The sequence below is a fragment of the Urtica dioica genome, chromosome 10 (genome assembly GCF_054948205.1).
Source record: "Urtica dioica subsp. dioica isolate 48M chromosome 10, U.dioica_male_clone48M_v1_H2, whole genome shotgun sequence".
Classification (NCBI taxonomy): domain Eukaryota; kingdom Viridiplantae; phylum Streptophyta; class Magnoliopsida; order Rosales; family Urticaceae; genus Urtica; species Urtica dioica.
In genome coordinates, this window is record NC_142765.1 from 6,664,890 (window position 1) to 6,680,941 (window position 16,052).

Sequence of the window (16,052 nt, forward strand, 5' to 3'; positions counted from 1 at the left end):
CCTTTTATTCTTCTTTTTTAGGTTTTGGGAAATTTCTGCTAAGGTAACATAAACATTTTTTTACAAATAAATCCCCTCACATGTTTATTCTATTAATAATTTGTCAGAAGATTAATTATGCCAAAAAAGAAAAAAAAACTGGGGTTGATTTTGCTTAAAACGTTCAGGGACCAAATTGCCTCAAACGCAATAGTTCAGGAGCGAAAACGCCTCTATTTTTGTAATTGCTTTTTGTCTTTTACGTAAAACTCAAAATCAAGCTTTGCTTTGGGATACACATTCCAATAGTGAATTGTAAGCTAAAATATCCTCAGGGACAACACCCAATTCCTTGAGATTCTTGCCATACTCCTGTAAAAAAAGAAAAGAAAAAAAAAAGATAGCATTTGTCAAATCTCAGAAGTGAAATACAATTTGCTTTCAATGAAGATAAAACAATAAAAACTTGCATTAAGCTATATATACGTAAAAAATAGAACAAGGTAAAGATGTACCTGAATGTCGAGTTTCAGCTGCTGGGAGATCTTATAAGTGTCGGACACGTTATGATCTGAGACGTCCGAGCTTGCTCCGGCACGCCTTTGCGCTCCTTGTCGTATTCTCTGAAGTGAGGACTCCGTTTTCCTAGCCTGCTCGTGATATAAACATCTCAGGATAATAAAGAACAGAAATATAAAGAATCCTCGAAGGTTCTTATTAAATTTTTTATATGAAAGTTGGGAGAATTCGAGCAATGAACTGAAAATACTTGCCACATTGATAAGATCAGCAGCTAATTCATAATAACGAGTGGTGATCTCTTTCGCAGCGCTACCGAGTAGTTCTTTTTTCACGTCATTCGTTAAATATGTTGCAGCTCGTTCTCCGCGCAAGAAAGTCTGTAAGTAGGTGAAAGATCGTATATTAATTATACAATTATTTAGCGATATAAGCCACATAAACATAAGCGTTTGCGTTTTAGTCATCGTTCTGTAAATTTTTCGTAAATAGCCAAAATGCTTCGTAAATTGCATAAAATATGACGTAGCCAACGTTATTTACACATTTACTCTGCGTTTTTTTATATCATTATGATAGCGTAAATAGATTTACGTGGCTATCTACAAAAAAATAACGAAACGTTTGCTATTTGAAAACTTCTAACGTTTCATATGGATAGATAGCCAGTGGACCCTTAATTATATGAATTTTATTTTACTTGTCATGGATTCGACCGAAGACTTGGGCGCTACTCAGTCTTAACTACTAAATTAGCTTTTGCAAACTAATGTCAATTTTTCTAACAAAATCCATGCTTCATATAATATATGACCCATCAAGCAAATGAAAACATACCTCAAGAGGACGCAGTACCCCTGAGACATAAGGCGAGTGCCTCGTTGGTATCGGTTTATTAGTCATCCTATAAGTCGCAGTTATACCCTTTAGCTGTCGCAAATCCTACATGATTTTTAGGCACACAGAACTTGAGTCAATCAAGTTTTTGACACTAATTCAAGTATCAAGTTCATTGCATAGACAGAGCGAAACCCAGACTGAAAGCATACCTCAACCGATTTTTCAACCAGTGTGTCAACAATCGTGTTGATGACTAGAGGCACTAAATCCTTCAAGGATTTTCCTCCGTGTAAAATGCTCTGTTCTGCAAGATCTAGAACATCGGAAGAGCACGGAGAAAGAAGCTCGCGGACGTGTTGAAGGTAGTCTCCGCAAACCTCAGTTGCCAGACAATCTATATCGTGGATTATCTGTGATATGAATTGTCGGCGATCATGGAGTCAAACGACTTGATATGCGAAATACTACAAAATGAGAACTAGTGGTAGGACGAGAAAGAAGGCGTACATACATAAACAAAATCATCTGGTACAGCTCTAATTGCCCATTCACATCCACTGTTGGGGGCTGTGTTTTTACCCAATTTACGAGCAGCCAATCCAGACGATAGCCAAAATGAATATCTAAACCCACGAAGAGGCAATCAAATGTGAACGCTTTGTACAGATAGATATGCATGCAAGTTTCTAATCTGAGCTTGACCTTGAGAGTAGCTGCAGGGACAACCGAAGGAACTTGTCCGCACAAGAAAGAACAAGAACATCTTCTCTCCAGCAAGATTCCAAGCAATTCAACAAAGAAAGACTTTGTTTTAATCTCAAATCTCGACCTTGACTAGACTGTGAATCCTGATGAGGAACAAGGCTAGACGCAACCAGTTCTGAATCCAGCGCACCTGCTATTTCCTGAAACCTGATAATATTGTGGTATTGAGAGGAGGTTTTATTCTGATATGATATTTTTGTTTAAATTTTATTTTTTATAATTATCTGAAATCACCTCAAAGAGAAATAAACCCCAATATTCCACTGCTTCATAAACTCGTTATATACAGCTTCAGCTCGAAATTTGGCAACGGCGGATCTAGATGGACAGTAAGCTGGCATTGAAAATTGGGCATCAAAATATTGACTCTTAAAATATGATTTGAGATAAAATTCAAGGGTAGAACTTGAAAAAGGAATCAACGTATTTCAAAACAGGTTAATGAGTCTTAAAGTATGTTGATATGAAGTATATAATATATACCTTCAAGACAGGATAAGAAGTCTAGGCTTGATTTGTAATTTCTCAGAAACTCTGTGGGTCTTCCAGGAGAAAATGCCCCAGGTTTTCCCTTCTGGATTGCTGAGAGAACTTCTTTAAGGATTGAATTGGCCAAGAAGTCAAATACATGCAAACCGGAATTTTCTGTAGCACACAAGAGTTGCAAAGAAATTAGCGAATAAGAAAAGTAATTTTGGATTTTTATCTAATAGATTCACTATATAATTGGTAGTACTTGTTTCATCTACGTCAAGAACAACATTAAAATACTCATGATACAGTTAGAATTGGGCTATTAAACAAACTGCGGAGCTTAAAGACTAAGTAGAAGTTACGGAGCCAGGGTGACAGAATTTTAAACAATCAAGGGTAGCGATTTCATTACCCTCAAATGAAATATCCAACAAAAACTTGCAGTCTCTATCAATACATTGTTTGATCTGCTGATAATCAACCTCAAGTTCATCTGACCCTGTAGGCGTTGTTAATGGTCCATGTGGAATGATCTTCTGTATTAAAGGTGCTACAACATTCGTACGGAAAATTTCTTCTGCACTCTTAGTGTTATCGATCGCAGCATATGCACGTAAGCAATTGTAAATTGCATTTGCATCGCGATGTTCTAGTCCATCAACAAAACAGTGTCCCAAGCTAGCATCTAATAACAAGCTAGCACTCTGAATCCTCTTCTCCATGTTGTCAATAAATGGTAGATTCTGTACTGGCAAAAGACAGAAACCAAATGAGCAGAGAATGCACAAGCCCATGTGAAAGAATAATCCACAGGTCCATAAGGACCAAACACCCAGGACATTGTATTCATTAAAAAAAAAGAAGATGATCATTCGGATATAAAATGCAGTGCAGTGAAAGTAATTGTCAACACAATTATGCTCAAAGGAAACATGTCATTGATCTTCTAGTTTAAGTTTAGAATTCTGATCAGAACATTGTAAGTTAAAGTCATTTGACCAAAAATGGGTCAATCTTAAATAGCATAAAGCTACTGGAACTCAAAGGTAAGGCTTAACTCTATAAGAATAATATGTACACCAAAAATCACATAAGACTGGGAGAGACTGAGAGTAAAAAAGACCTGTGCATGAGCTATGTAGAACTTTAGCCGATTCATCTCACTGGCAATTCGCTCCAACAGCATGCTTTGAGTTTCTCTCAAGTTAGTTCCACTTTCAGCGTGTTGTAAGGACGTCCCATTGCTCAATGTAGTTTTCTCAGCGACGTTTATATCTCCATTTGACCAATCGGCTGGCACACTAGGAAGCTCTTTAATCAATTTCTCGACCTGCAATCACCAGGTAATTCTGATGAGCTCAAGTGAACCAATAATCAAGACGATCGAGATCTATCGCTCGACCAGGAATAGAATTTGTTGACCAACTGAGCATAATACAGCTCATCTCTGTACAACTAAAATACTAAACAAAAAGGTCATTAAGTCAATCTTGCAAGGTTCTCAATACAACGACGTTGTAACTATACTGCCAGTCTGCCAATAATAGATTTGAACAAAAGAGAGTTATAAGCAAAAGAGCCAAACTTCGGACTAGCTTCTAATTAGATAGTTAAAGATTTGCTAAAAATTATGAAACTAGACAGAAGAAAATGAACTTTCAGAAATGATTTTCCTTTTATAAAAAATGAAAAACAAAATTGATTTTAGACAGTTGAGGTCAATAATTATTTTCCACAGCATAGTACTAACTTCATTTACTTTAGAAATAGTTATTATTGATCAAATAAATTAAATCTTTTGGGTGTATATTGTTGATTGTTGCTCTGACTGACTCAATCAATTTTCCAATTCACAAGCAGTAGAAGAATCAAACCAAATCGTTGAATAACACAACTCATTTTCCTGTGAATTAGTACTTAATTAATAAAAAATCTCAAGCATCCATTCCCAGGAAAAAAACAAAAAATTTACGGACAATGCATCTTCTATAAGCCATAAAGTATGAGGATCGATGGTAACAATAACTAAGAAACTTCATTGCAATTGAAAACACAACACAAGCACTTATCATCTCGACAATTTCCCGTTCACATTGATCGGCAGTAATTTAGTCCCAAATGTATCCCTCAAGAAACGAAGAAAAACCACGGAATCGTAAACACATTACCTTAGAGACGACATGGAAAGTGTCAAGCAAAAGCTCCAAGACCTCTCTGGCCTCGGCGGCGTCGGATCTCTGCTTGAGCCCGCTTTCGAGCGCCACTAGAGCCGCCATGACCGAGCCACGGAACTGCTCGATCTTCTCCCTCAGCTCCAAGAGCGGAGCGCGCATCCGCACCACGGCGGAGTCGACGTCGACGAGCTTCGTGCTCAGGTTGACGAAGTCGGCATAGTCGCGGTTGATGAGGTCGACGAGCTCGTGGTTCAGCGAAGCCAAGTGGCTGTTGAGCTCGGATCGTAGTGTTTCGAAGGGAACGAAGGTTCGGAGCTCCGAGATGTAGGCCTCGGAGTCGAATTCCGGCGAGAGGAAGAGCTCCGGCTTGAACCATAGGGGATGGCCGTCGAGCGGATCGGAGAAGAATTCCGCCGCCGATCGATGTGGCGCCGGGATCGCATCCGCCATTAACGCTCAGGGATTTTCCTTCGGCGAGAAATTGAAGTGAGAGAAATGAATGAAAGATGAACAGAATCGTTGAGAGATGACGAGTTTCTCTGTGGATCTGACTTTGTTTTGCTTTTCTTTTGTCGTAAGTTATGACTTGGGCCGTGGCCCATAAATTAGCTGGCCATGAAACAATATGAATGAACCAACACAATAAAATTCGGAATTTACGTCATCCCTCTTTTTAAAGAGAAATTTCATTTTCTAGACCTAAAAGTGATGGAAATATCTTCATTAGACCCGTTAATTAAAAAATATCCAAAATTGGACTTTTGTACCAATTTTGGACAAAAATACCCTCAATTCAAAATAAACCTCATATCTCTTCTCACTTTTTCTCCTTCATCACTTCACTTCACTCTCACTTCACTTTTTCTCTCACATTCAAAATAAACCCTCATAAACCCCATATCTCTCTCATTTCTCTTCTCACTTCACTCACTTTCTCTCACTTCACTCACTTTCTCTCACTTCTCTCACCTCCGACGCCCACTTCCGACGCCGACCTCACCACCTCCGACGCCGACGTCATCACCTCCGACGCCCACCACCCGACCCCGACCAATACTCTCCAAAATGGTTAAAAAGGTATGTTTTTTAAAGGTTTTTTCATGGTTGTTTAGATAATAAATAAGATTAGTGTGGTTTTTTCATGGTTTTTTCATGGTTTTCATGGTTTTTTCATGGTTTTCATGGTTTTCATGTTGCTGGAATTTTTTTTTTTTTAAAATGTTGATGGATCCCGTCGGATCCCATCGGAATCGGTCGGGATCCGACCGAATCCACGGGATCCGATGAAAATGGTAGGGGCTGCTGGATTTTTTTTTTTTTTTAAATTTTGATGGATCCCGTCGGATCCCATCAGATTCGGTCGGGATCCGACCGAATCCGATGGGATCCGACGGGATCCGATGAAAATGGTTAGGGTAGCTGGAATTTTTTTTTTTTTAAATTTTTGATGGATCCCGTCGGATCCCATCAGATTCGGTCGGGATCCGACCGAATCCGATGGGATCCGACGGGATCCGACCGTCTCCGATGGGATTGGGTCCCGTCGGTTTGAAATGTTTTTTTTTTTTTTTTTTTTTTTTTTTTTTTTTTAAATCTTTAGAGAATGTAGTTACATTTATTTGTGTTTGTTTTTATTTTTTTCAGATTTTAATTATGTTATTTGTGGTGTTTTGAATCATATTTAATTTTAGTTGTGTTTTGAATCATATCTAATTTTAGTTGTGTTTTGAATGATATTTATTTTCAGATTTTAGTTATGTTTTTTGTTGGATTGTTTTGAATGATATTTAGTTGTATTAGATGTGTTTTGAATGATATTTAATTGTGTTTTTAGTTGTGTTTTGAATCATATCTAATTTTAGTTGTGTTTTGAATGATATTTGTTTTCAGATTTTAGTTATGTTTTTTGTTGGATTGTTTTGAATGATATTTAGTTGTATTAGTTGTGTTTTGAATGATATTTAATTGTGTTTTTAGTTGTGTTTTGAATCATATCTAATTTTAGTTGTGTTTTGAATGATATTTGTTTTCAGATTTTAGTTATGTTTTTTGTTGGATTGTTTTGAATGATATTTAGTTGTATTAGTTGTGTTTTGAATGATATTTAATTGTGTTTTTAGTTGTGTTTTGAATCATATTTAATTTTAGTTGTGTTTTGAATGATATTTGTTTTGTTTTTATAATATATTAGTGATTAAACTTGTTATAACTCGTGTTTTAGGAGAATTTGACGTTGCTATGTGAGAGTAATTTTCCGGGTCGAATCACGTATAGTGGTTCGGGAATGTTGAAGCTTGTGAAAGAAAAATTCACAGCTCTGGATCTACTTCCAAGGATAGCAGAGACTCCGTTCGCTCAATTCTTTGAGGCGACGATGTTAAATTTCTCTTCAGTACTCTTACACTCTCTGCTTCTTCGAAAGGTGGAGTCCACGAAAAGGGGTGAGATTCACTTCGGTATCGGAAATAAACGCGTGAGATTCGGTAAACTCGAATACGCGTTGATCACCGGATTCAGTATGGAAGACGGTCCGACGGCGGAGGAGCAGAACGAGCGAAGAAGTAATAGGCTCGTGACCGATCACTTAAACGGCGTGCGAAACGCCAAGTTCGAAGTCTTGACGAACGCGTTCAAGACATGTCAAGATCCGGAGGACGCGTACAAGCTTGGATTGTGCGTGTTTGTCATTGGATATCTCCTCGGAGTAGAACACAACCGAGTCATTAACGACAAGTATCTCTACATGGTTGAGGACTTGCCATTCTTCTATTCTCTGCCGTGGGGGAACATCACGTGGACAGAGACGTTCTCCGCCCTCTCTGTGGACATGAAACGCTACTGTCTAAAACAAAAGGACAAATCCGCCAACGAGAACATTCTTCAGAAGGAGGCAAAGTATTCCTTACCGGGGAATTTGCACGCCGTGCAATATTGGGCGTTCGAGGCTATTCCGGAGATTGGTCAGCAGTTCGGGAATAATATCGGTGTTCGAGTACCGAGGATGCTTTCGTGGTCAAGCGTTCGAGTGGTGACACGCAAGGACGTCGAGAAGGTTTTCCTTAAAAAAACGGTAATTTATAATTTATATCTTTTATACATAATTTATACACTTATCTAGATGTTAAGTACTTACATTTTTTTTCCTCTTGTAGCTCGGTGTTCTTCAGATGTTGAGACCAAGGACCGGTGAGCGCGAGTTCTTTCAGCAACTAGAAACGCAACTCAGTCAATCGCTCTATCCGACTGAAGACGAAAACGTGGTTGAGCCACGTAATATCGAGGAAGAGATTGATTTAGTACAATCAATCGCGAAAGAAGTCGACGGACTCAGAGAATCGGAAAAGGACGAAGAGGAGAACTTGTGGAGTGATGAAGACGATGATGATGATCATGTTTCAGATACACCGCGAGAACCTCGTCAGGTAAATTCTATTTAGTAATTACTAGTTTTAGAGTAGTTATTAGTTTCAATCATGTGAAGTAGTTATTAGTTTCAATCATTTCAGCCCACACTTCGCGCACCTCTCAGTCGTCCCGATCATCCCAGTCGTCCCGATCATCCCGCTCGTCCCGATCGTCCCGCTCGTCCCGATCGTCCCGGTCGTCCCGATCGTCCGGCTCGTCCCGATCATCTCCCTATGTGGTCTTTGACGGAGGATATGTGGAATAATATGATCGAGACTCAGAATCAACTTCTAAAATCTAATAATGAACTTCGAAAATCTCAGAGTCAGTTGGTACGATCTCAGGCAACCGTCTTGAGGGCTCTAAGTACAAACGGTCGGAGGCTAGAGAGAATGAGGCGATCTCAGGTTAGTTTTTTTTTATTTTTTAAATAAATTAGTCATTTCTATAAAAATTTAGTTTCTTATTCAGTATTTTGTGTCATCAACTTACAGCTTGACATGTTCGAGAAGATAAACTACATTTTCTCGGACGTGACGGGTTTATGTCCCGGGCCGTTACCAACTACACAAGCATGTAAACCTCGTCCACCTCAACCTAGTCCTCCGGCCCCTCCTAATCCTCCGGCCCCTCCTAGTCCTCCTGCCCCTCCTAGTCCTCGTTCACATGCGGCGTCACAGCCGTCGTCTTCGCATCCCTCGTGTACGACGAGGAAGCCGGTTTCACCTAGTAAAAAACGTCTCCGGCGGAACGATGCATCAGATAAGACGCTCCCGTTGTCCACCCTAGCACAGAAGAAGGCGAAAGAGAAGGTACGAACACCATCTCAAAAGCGTATTCGAAAAGATACTTTCTCCGCCGATTTCACGGATCCGACGCGGCCGAAGTATGGAACAAATAAGCGGGTGTCGCCGTTCAAACCATTGAAGGAGCCAATACTTAAAGATTGGGAAGCCGTCGTGAAGTGGAGTAAAACGCGAAAACTTGATGGTCATTTTATGCCGAGGATTTATGTGAAGATCGCTAGCGTGGAAGAAAATTTTTTCAAGCTCCTTCTCGAGAACGGAAAATGGCTAGACGACACGGTATGTATAACTACTTTACGTTTAATATGTTTTTTCATCTAAAAGTTAATATTATGACTTAAATATATTTGTTAATCCAAATACGTTGACAGCATATTGATGCTATTATACATATGCTACGGAGACGCCAACGACAATATGACGGGTATCGTCAAGACGTCTGCATCATGGATACCCAATGGGTCCAACATGTATATGGGCGTTATACGAAAGAACAAGAGTTCAAGAAGATTGCCGACGAAACAGGCAATGAGGCGGAGATCGTAGACTGGGATCAACGACTCGTGTTTGATCCTATGACTGGATACAGGAACTCTCAAGTCTTGCCGTGGAATTGTGCCGTGGAGATTTTGTTCGTCGTGAACTTCAAACAGATGCATTGGTTCACGTTCCGAGTCGACCTCAAAGAGCTGACCATAACCGTCTTGGACTGCCAAAATGATATTGTGAAGATGAGAGAACATGCCAACAACTTCAGAACGATGATGGATGTTAGTAAACTTTAAAGTTTATAGTAAATCATATATTTATTTTCTTACATTCTCATGTTAACGTAGGATTGGTGTCAAGCGATATCGAAGGTTATGGCAATGTCGAGATTATTCAACGAGCATCCGAAGGCGGAGCGAGAGCTAGATGGCGGGGAAATTCGACTTCCACCGTTCGGATGGGTAGTTGACGATACCATCCCACAATGTGTGACAAGGTATGTAAAAAAAATTATGAAGTTTTATTTATTATGAAGTTTTATTTAAGAGTTATTGTGTATAACATTTTTGATTTTGTCTTTCAGTGGTGATTGTGGGATGTTCGCAATCAAATACATGGAGCATATCCTTGTCAACGCCAGTTTTGATACACTACGAAGCGAGAACATGAAGACGTTCAGGAAGAAATGGTCTACGGACCTATTTTTCCAATTAGAAGAGCGATGATATTTATTAATTAATAGGATATCTCTATTTTTATTTCATTAAATATTTTTGATATTTCTACTTTGATGACATTAAATATATTGGATATCTTTAGTTTCATTTTATGTTATAGTTTCATGTCATTAAATTTATATTTAATTATTTTAAAGTAATAAATAAAAATATAAACATAAACATAAACATAACCACAAACATGTTCAACTCAAAATTAAACGTCAATTTTTCAACAAAATAAGTTTAAAAAAAAAATATAATGATCAACTTAATGAAAATAAACAAGTTTTCACTCTCTCCATGTGCATGTCTTCCTATTATGTCCCATACCACCACATTTACCACATTTCCGATGGATAACAACTTTTTCTCCTTGAGATGGGTATCGATTGACTCTTCGCCTTCCTTGTTTACTTTTCTTCGGCCGACCGGCTTGTTTCTTTTCAACTGGTGCCAACACCTTCATGTTTTTTATGTCATCCGGAACGTTCCACTGTTCTTCATTCCCAACAGGATATATAGACTCCTTGTACATCTCAATCCATATCTCTTTCGAATAGAAAGGACTGCACAACGAATAAATGTCCACACTCCTGTGTTGTGCGGATGCGATGGCATGCTCGCACGGGATTCCAAGTAGTTGTGGTAGTCCACAAGTGCATGTGTTATTCATCAAATGCACATCAAAGTCACCTCTCTCGTCTCTAACATTACATTCAAACATCCCGAGTCCGTAGGTATTCACGTATTGTGCTTTGCCGTTCAGATGTTCGAGATTATCTTGAAACTTCGGGGACAGTCTTGTATCACATTTTCTAGCAATTTCTTCTCGATTAAAAAACCATGTTTGAAGTGTGAATCTAATGAACTCAAGCAAAGTGGTGATGGGAAACGTTCTAGCATTCCTCGTCTTATTGTTGAAGCTTTCTGCATTATTGCTTGTCATTATATCATACCTATAGAAACAGTTACATATTAGCGACGTTCTGGTTAAAACACTTGTAATGATAAAGGGAAAAGTTTTAGTCTTACCGTTTTCCAGGAAAAAATGCTCTTGCCCACCGATCAAAACCGACTTCCTCGAGATACTTAGCCATCTCGACATCTTTTCTCCTCAACTGCTGAAAATGAGCTTCGAAAGCCCGCTTATTGAAGGCATAAGCGGCATCATACAGTTCAATTCCACAATGATCAGTCTTGAATTTGTGTTGGACATTTAGTTTGAGATGATGGAAGCATGCTCCATGAGGGATACCGGGAAACACCACTTCGACGCCATGTATGATGCTAACATGTCGATCGGATATGAACACCAACTCTTCAACGTCTTCACCGATAGCTTCTCTCAACTTTCTCAAAAACCAAATCCACGAAGCGTGACACTCGCTATCTACTACCCCGAATGCAAGTGGATACAACTGAGAATTAGCATCCATCGCAATTGCGCATAGCAACTGTCCACCGTATTTTGTCTTCAAAAATGCACCGTCTAATGATATGACGGGTCGACAAGACTTGAACCCTCTACGACACGCCCCAATAGAAAAGAACGCGTATTTGAATCTATCGCCATCTTTCACAAACGCCGTAAGAGTCCCTGGATTCTTCTGCTCCAACATGTATAACCAAGATGGTAACTTCTGATAAGATTCTTCTGGCGTACCTCTTACGTAAGAAATTGCTTTCTCCCTTGTTCTCCACGCTTTCAAGTACGATATGCCAACACCCCATCTTGTCTTGACTTCCTCTCTTACGTTATGCGCTGAATATTCAGCCATAGAGCTAATGTTGTACTTATCTTTGAAGACGTGCCCAATAACCCAAGGTGCAGCTCCTCTATGACCTTCTGTTCGAACCACACGCGCGCAAGAATGTCTACTCTCATACGACGTTATCTGCCACATGTCAGACCACTGCACAACACCCCTCAGCTTCCAAGTGCACATCTCATTTTTGCATATGACATACCATCTCTTTTTCGAAGACGATTTCACTCTAAACTCAAAATTATTTTTTAGAGCAAAAACATGAATCTGTTGCTTCATCTGTTTCTTTGACTCAAACTCTTTCCCAAGGTATATATCTTCTGTGCTACCTATTGCATGTAATCAATGGTTATAAAATATATAACATAACATTTTCCATATATAAGTAGATATCATTGTTTTTATTACCTGTGGAAGAATGTGACAATAGAGTTGGACCTTCATTACGTTCTTCTTTGACAACATCAGCCGCTGTGAAGTCAGGGGCTTCCCATGAATAACGCACGAAATCCGTTTGTGAAACATCTTTACGAGGGTCACGTGACGGTTCACCTTGTTTTGATTGTTCCCCGTGTCCTGATGGTACTGCAAAATGTTTAACAAAATCTTTATATTCTTCATGATTTACAAACTCTTCGAATTCTGTTTCTTTGTCACTGTTGAGTCCATCTTCTCCCCTGTCACTTTTATCTTCGTCAACTTTGTTATTTTGTTCTTCATCATCTTCTTCCTCGTTGTTATGATAATTATGTCTATCATGCACGTATACTTCATCATCTCGATCGGTGATTATCAAATTCTTTCGTCTCTTGTTGAGTTCAACACGAGGCAACTCTTCATTGATCACATTTTTTCCTTTATCTACTTTGTTTGCACTGAACGCTGTGATTTCTTTCGATATCAAAGTTACACAAAGTGCATATTTTCTACGACTTTTGCACTTCGTGTAGTACTTAACATCAATATCGTCCTTCAACAAAGCAGGCTCAATCGGCATATTACCCGCTTCATATGGAACTTCTAACTTTAAGTCATACTTTGATCTGTCTATATCGACTCTATTGTACACCTTGTCGACTAACCCCGTGTATGTCGTCTCTTTCGAAACTTCAAGCGGAAATGTTCTTGCATTTTTGAACACGTATAAGTGTCCATTTCTCTCCCATGTGCCGTTAACCATCAACAAAACTGCAACAAATATAACATAAAATACATTAAATAAAAAAAAACAAAAGTTTTTTTTTATTTTTTCTACATACACTATCGGATCCGGCCAGATCCGGTCGGATCCGGCCAGATCCGGTCGGATCCGGCCAGATCCGGTCGGATCCTGCCAGATCCGGTCGGATTCTGGCAGTTTGCCAGATCCGGTCGGATCCTGCCAGATCCGGTCGGATCCGGTCGGATCCTGCCAGATCCGGTCGGATCCTGACCATGCCAGATCTGGTCGGATCTTGCCAGATCCGGTCCGAATTTTATCTTAAATTTCATCGGAAATCGTACTTAAATTTCATCCTAAATTATCGGATTTCATCGGAAATAACGTTAAATTCCCGGATATTTGACCTAAATCTACTAACTTCTTTTTTTCTACACAAACTATATAAACATAACTATAAAAGATGAATGAATGAGCATACTAACCCATTTCGACGAGATTGATTGAAGTGGATACTCAAAAATGATGAAACGAGAGGAAATGAGAGAGGATGAGAGATGAAAAGAAGTATAGAATGAAGTGAAGATGGTTATATTACCTTGAAAGGGTATTTTTGTCCGAAATTGGTACAAAAGTCTAATTTTAGATATTTATGAACTAGTGAGTCTAACTGAGATATTTTCATAACTTCGAGGTCTAGAAAATGAAATTTCTCCTTTTTAAATTTAATGCTGATGTTAACAATTTTTGTATCATAAATATATTATTTTTCAAAAGCTTTCATCGATTCTCTCAAAAAAAAAAAAAAAGCTTTCATCGATGTTAATCGTTTTAATATGACCTAATTTTTAAAAAAAAAAAAATTCTACAGTTTGATTTCGTTTTTTTTTTTTCTCCCTTTCTAGTTACAATTTCATTCCAAAATAAGATATTTTTAGAATGGTTGAAATATGAAAAATTCTTAAAATTACCATCTTCATACTTTTCAGTTTTTGCTTTAACCATTCGATGCGGGACCTTTTTTTTTTTTTTTTTTTTTTTTTTTTTTTTTCTTTCTCTTAACATGCTTTATTTCTCTTTACTTGAAAGTTTTAGACTTGGTATTTCTTTTAAGCGTGTGTTTTGAAGCAATAATTTTCTATTTAACGTGTCATCGAAATAAAGCATGTTGTGAATATTTTTGAGCTACTTTAGTTTTTGAACCGTGCTAGAATCTATTATGAGTAAAAATCCTCAAATAAAAATATGGAATTGGGCCCGACCCAAAAAAGAGACTCAATAAGCAGAGAAGCTAAAAACTCAAAAGAAGTTGAACAAAACAAAGCTCACTCAACAAATTCTCTTATGAGGCCAACCACCTAGGACGGCCTCCAATTCCATAGAAATGGCGGTCAACTAGACATACCTCTACTTCAATAGGAGGACCGATCACTTGGGCCCGCCCTTAACAAATTCTCAAAGGATCAACCATCTATGCGGACCTTCACACCCCTTGGAGGGTCGATCATTAGGGTTGACCCTCAAAGAATTCTAAGGAAGGTTGACCACCTAGGCTGTCCCTTGGGTCTCCAAGGAAGGCAGGCGTCCGCCCCTCAAGAGTAGTCCATCAATCCCTTTGCCACATCGAGCCCTGAGCCCATATGAATACCTCATTACATGCAACTTGACGTAAGTTTCTCTAAATTGAACAAAACAAAATTACATTTACATAAGTTTAATTCACACGAAATTTTTAAGTAAAAAGAAATAATAAAAAGTCCCACATTGATCTAAGAACTTAAATGAGGCCAACGAAATACATATAAAACAATCAAAAGCGCATCAAATATATAACTCAATTTGTTGAGTAATCATATAAATAAGTACCTTGATGAGGACAACTTATGATGGACCACCCAATTTGAATATTGTAAATAAGGTTTGTCAATACAAGAAGCATGAAGACAGAACGGAACTCGCCTACATAGCAAATGACACAACGTGGTAATTTTACCCGTATACACATGTACCCGCAAGATCCTACCCGTTATGGGTTACCCTAATATATATGAGCAATATGTAGGTATAAGTATTTGTATAAGAGACATTTCATTAATTAGACCTAAAAATTAATTAAAGAGAAAATAGTGGCATAAATACCTAATGTTTTCGTGGTGTTACACTTATATACTCATTGTTTAAAATTGATAGGAGAAATACCTAATGTCAAGTATTTATGTCTCCGTTGATACCAGGGTCGTCAGTTTGGATGTCAAAACACGTGGAAGACTGCGATGTGTTAAGATTTGAAAAACAATATTTCGGTAATAAAATGTTGGATTTTATTTAATATTTCGAATAAAAAACGTAAAATAAATGAGAAAATAAATAAAACATAAAACAATAACACAGAGATGTAAAAACAAATCAAAAGCAACTGACCCAAACGAACGAAAACCTAACCTTAACCTTCAAATTCTCCATGGAAGTAGAAGAGTTCGAACAATTGACTGAGCAAGAAGCGGAGGAGGCGGGATTCGAACTACACAAATAGGAGTACGAAGACGACAGAGATGACGAAGAAACATCTCTTCCACAGCAATGATGGTCTGTCGTAAATGACATTTGCAATGAGGCTACAGTCGATGATGATGGCTCTGATGGAGCTGGCGATGAGAGTGACCTCGACAACACTTGTATTGACAACGAAGACCAAAGCACGAGGAGGACCAGGAGAAAGTACAACCCACGTAGAAATCCCGCTGATTTCAGTTTCAAATTGGGTATGGAATTCCCTTCTATTGAGCACTTAAGAGAAGTACTTAGAGCAGAATTTATCAAGGGTGATCGAGAATTTCATTATGTGTTTAATGACATATACAAAGGTCAATGGTTCGGACAAGAAGACAGTGAGAGTGAACACATATTGGTGGATACGCATAAATGTGGCATAGTTTTTGACAATAAGCATGTCACTA

The 16,052-nt window shown here is 38.4% G+C and overlaps 3 protein-coding genes across 3 annotated transcripts; 1 reads left to right on the forward strand and 2 right to left on the reverse strand.

Annotated features, from left to right (window-relative positions):
• Positions 1-129: 129 nt before the first annotated feature.
• On the reverse strand, positions 130-5,300 carry LOC149383294 (oligomeric golgi complex subunit-like protein). The gene is made up of 12 exons (XM_089629421.1): positions 4,746-5,300; positions 3,701-3,907; positions 2,990-3,320; positions 2,587-2,748; positions 2,338-2,437; positions 2,041-2,250; positions 1,850-1,961; positions 1,548-1,748; positions 1,336-1,440; positions 756-878; positions 495-632; positions 130-351 (listed from the first exon to the last, which is right to left on the reverse strand). Exons 1-12 carry the CDS (start codon positions 5,199-5,201, stop codon positions 256-258), a joined length of 2,241 nt encoding a protein of 746 aa, XP_089485547.1. The 5' UTR covers positions 5,202-5,300; the 3' UTR covers positions 130-255.
• Positions 5,301-5,816: 516 nt separating this feature from the next.
• Positions 5,817-10,176, forward strand: LOC149383295 (uncharacterized). The gene is made up of 8 exons (XM_089627739.1): positions 5,817-5,828; positions 6,973-7,821; positions 7,904-8,173; positions 8,258-8,563; positions 8,651-9,241; positions 9,334-9,732; positions 9,799-9,947; positions 10,035-10,176. The coding sequence occupies exons 1-8, from the start codon at positions 5,817-5,819 to the stop codon at positions 10,174-10,176; spliced, it is 2,718 nt and encodes a 905-aa protein (XP_089483865.1).
• Positions 10,177-10,433: 257 nt separating this feature from the next.
• Positions 10,434-12,413, reverse strand: LOC149383296 (uncharacterized). Its single transcript, XM_089627740.1, has 4 exons — positions 12,345-12,413; positions 11,203-12,265; positions 10,631-11,126; positions 10,434-10,484 (listed from the first exon to the last, which is right to left on the reverse strand). The coding sequence occupies exons 2-4, from the start codon at positions 12,213-12,215 to the stop codon at positions 10,434-10,436; spliced, it is 1,560 nt and encodes a 519-aa protein (XP_089483866.1). The 5' UTR covers positions 12,216-12,265; positions 12,345-12,413.
• Between the last annotated feature and the right edge of the window lie 3,639 nt (positions 12,414-16,052).

Excerpts from the sequence above, each read along its gene's own strand:
- LOC149383294 (XM_089629421.1), bottom strand. The coding sequence starts at position 5,201 with ATGGCGGATGCGATCCCGGCGCCACATCGATCGGCGGCGGAATTCTTC. Across the intron at positions 2,749-2,989 it reads GTTGGATATTTCATTTGAGG|AAAATTCCGGTTTGCATGTA; the intron begins GTAATGAAATCG and ends TGTGTGCTACAG. Across the intron at positions 2,251-2,337 it reads GGGGTTTATTTCTCTTTGAG|GTTTCAGGAAATAGCAGGTG; the intron begins GTGATTTCAGAT and ends CAATATTATCAG.
- LOC149383295 (XM_089627739.1), top strand. Across the intron at positions 7,822-7,903 it reads AGGTTTTCCTTAAAAAAACG|CTCGGTGTTCTTCAGATGTT; the intron begins GTAATTTATAAT and ends TTCCTCTTGTAG. Across the intron at positions 9,948-10,034 it reads ATCCCACAATGTGTGACAAG|TGGTGATTGTGGGATGTTCG; the intron begins GTATGTAAAAAA and ends TTTGTCTTTCAG.
- LOC149383296 (XM_089627740.1), bottom strand. The coding sequence starts at position 12,215 with ATGAAGCAACAGATTCATGTTTTTGCTCTAAAAAATAATTTTGAGTTT. Across the intron at positions 11,127-11,202 it reads GCATTTTTTCCTGGAAAACG|GTATGATATAATGACAAGCA; the intron begins GTAAGACTAAAA and ends CTGTTTCTATAG. Across the intron at positions 10,485-10,630 it reads ATGACATAAAAAACATGAAG|GAAGACATGCACATGGAGAG; the intron begins GTGTTGGCACCA and ends GGGACATAATAG.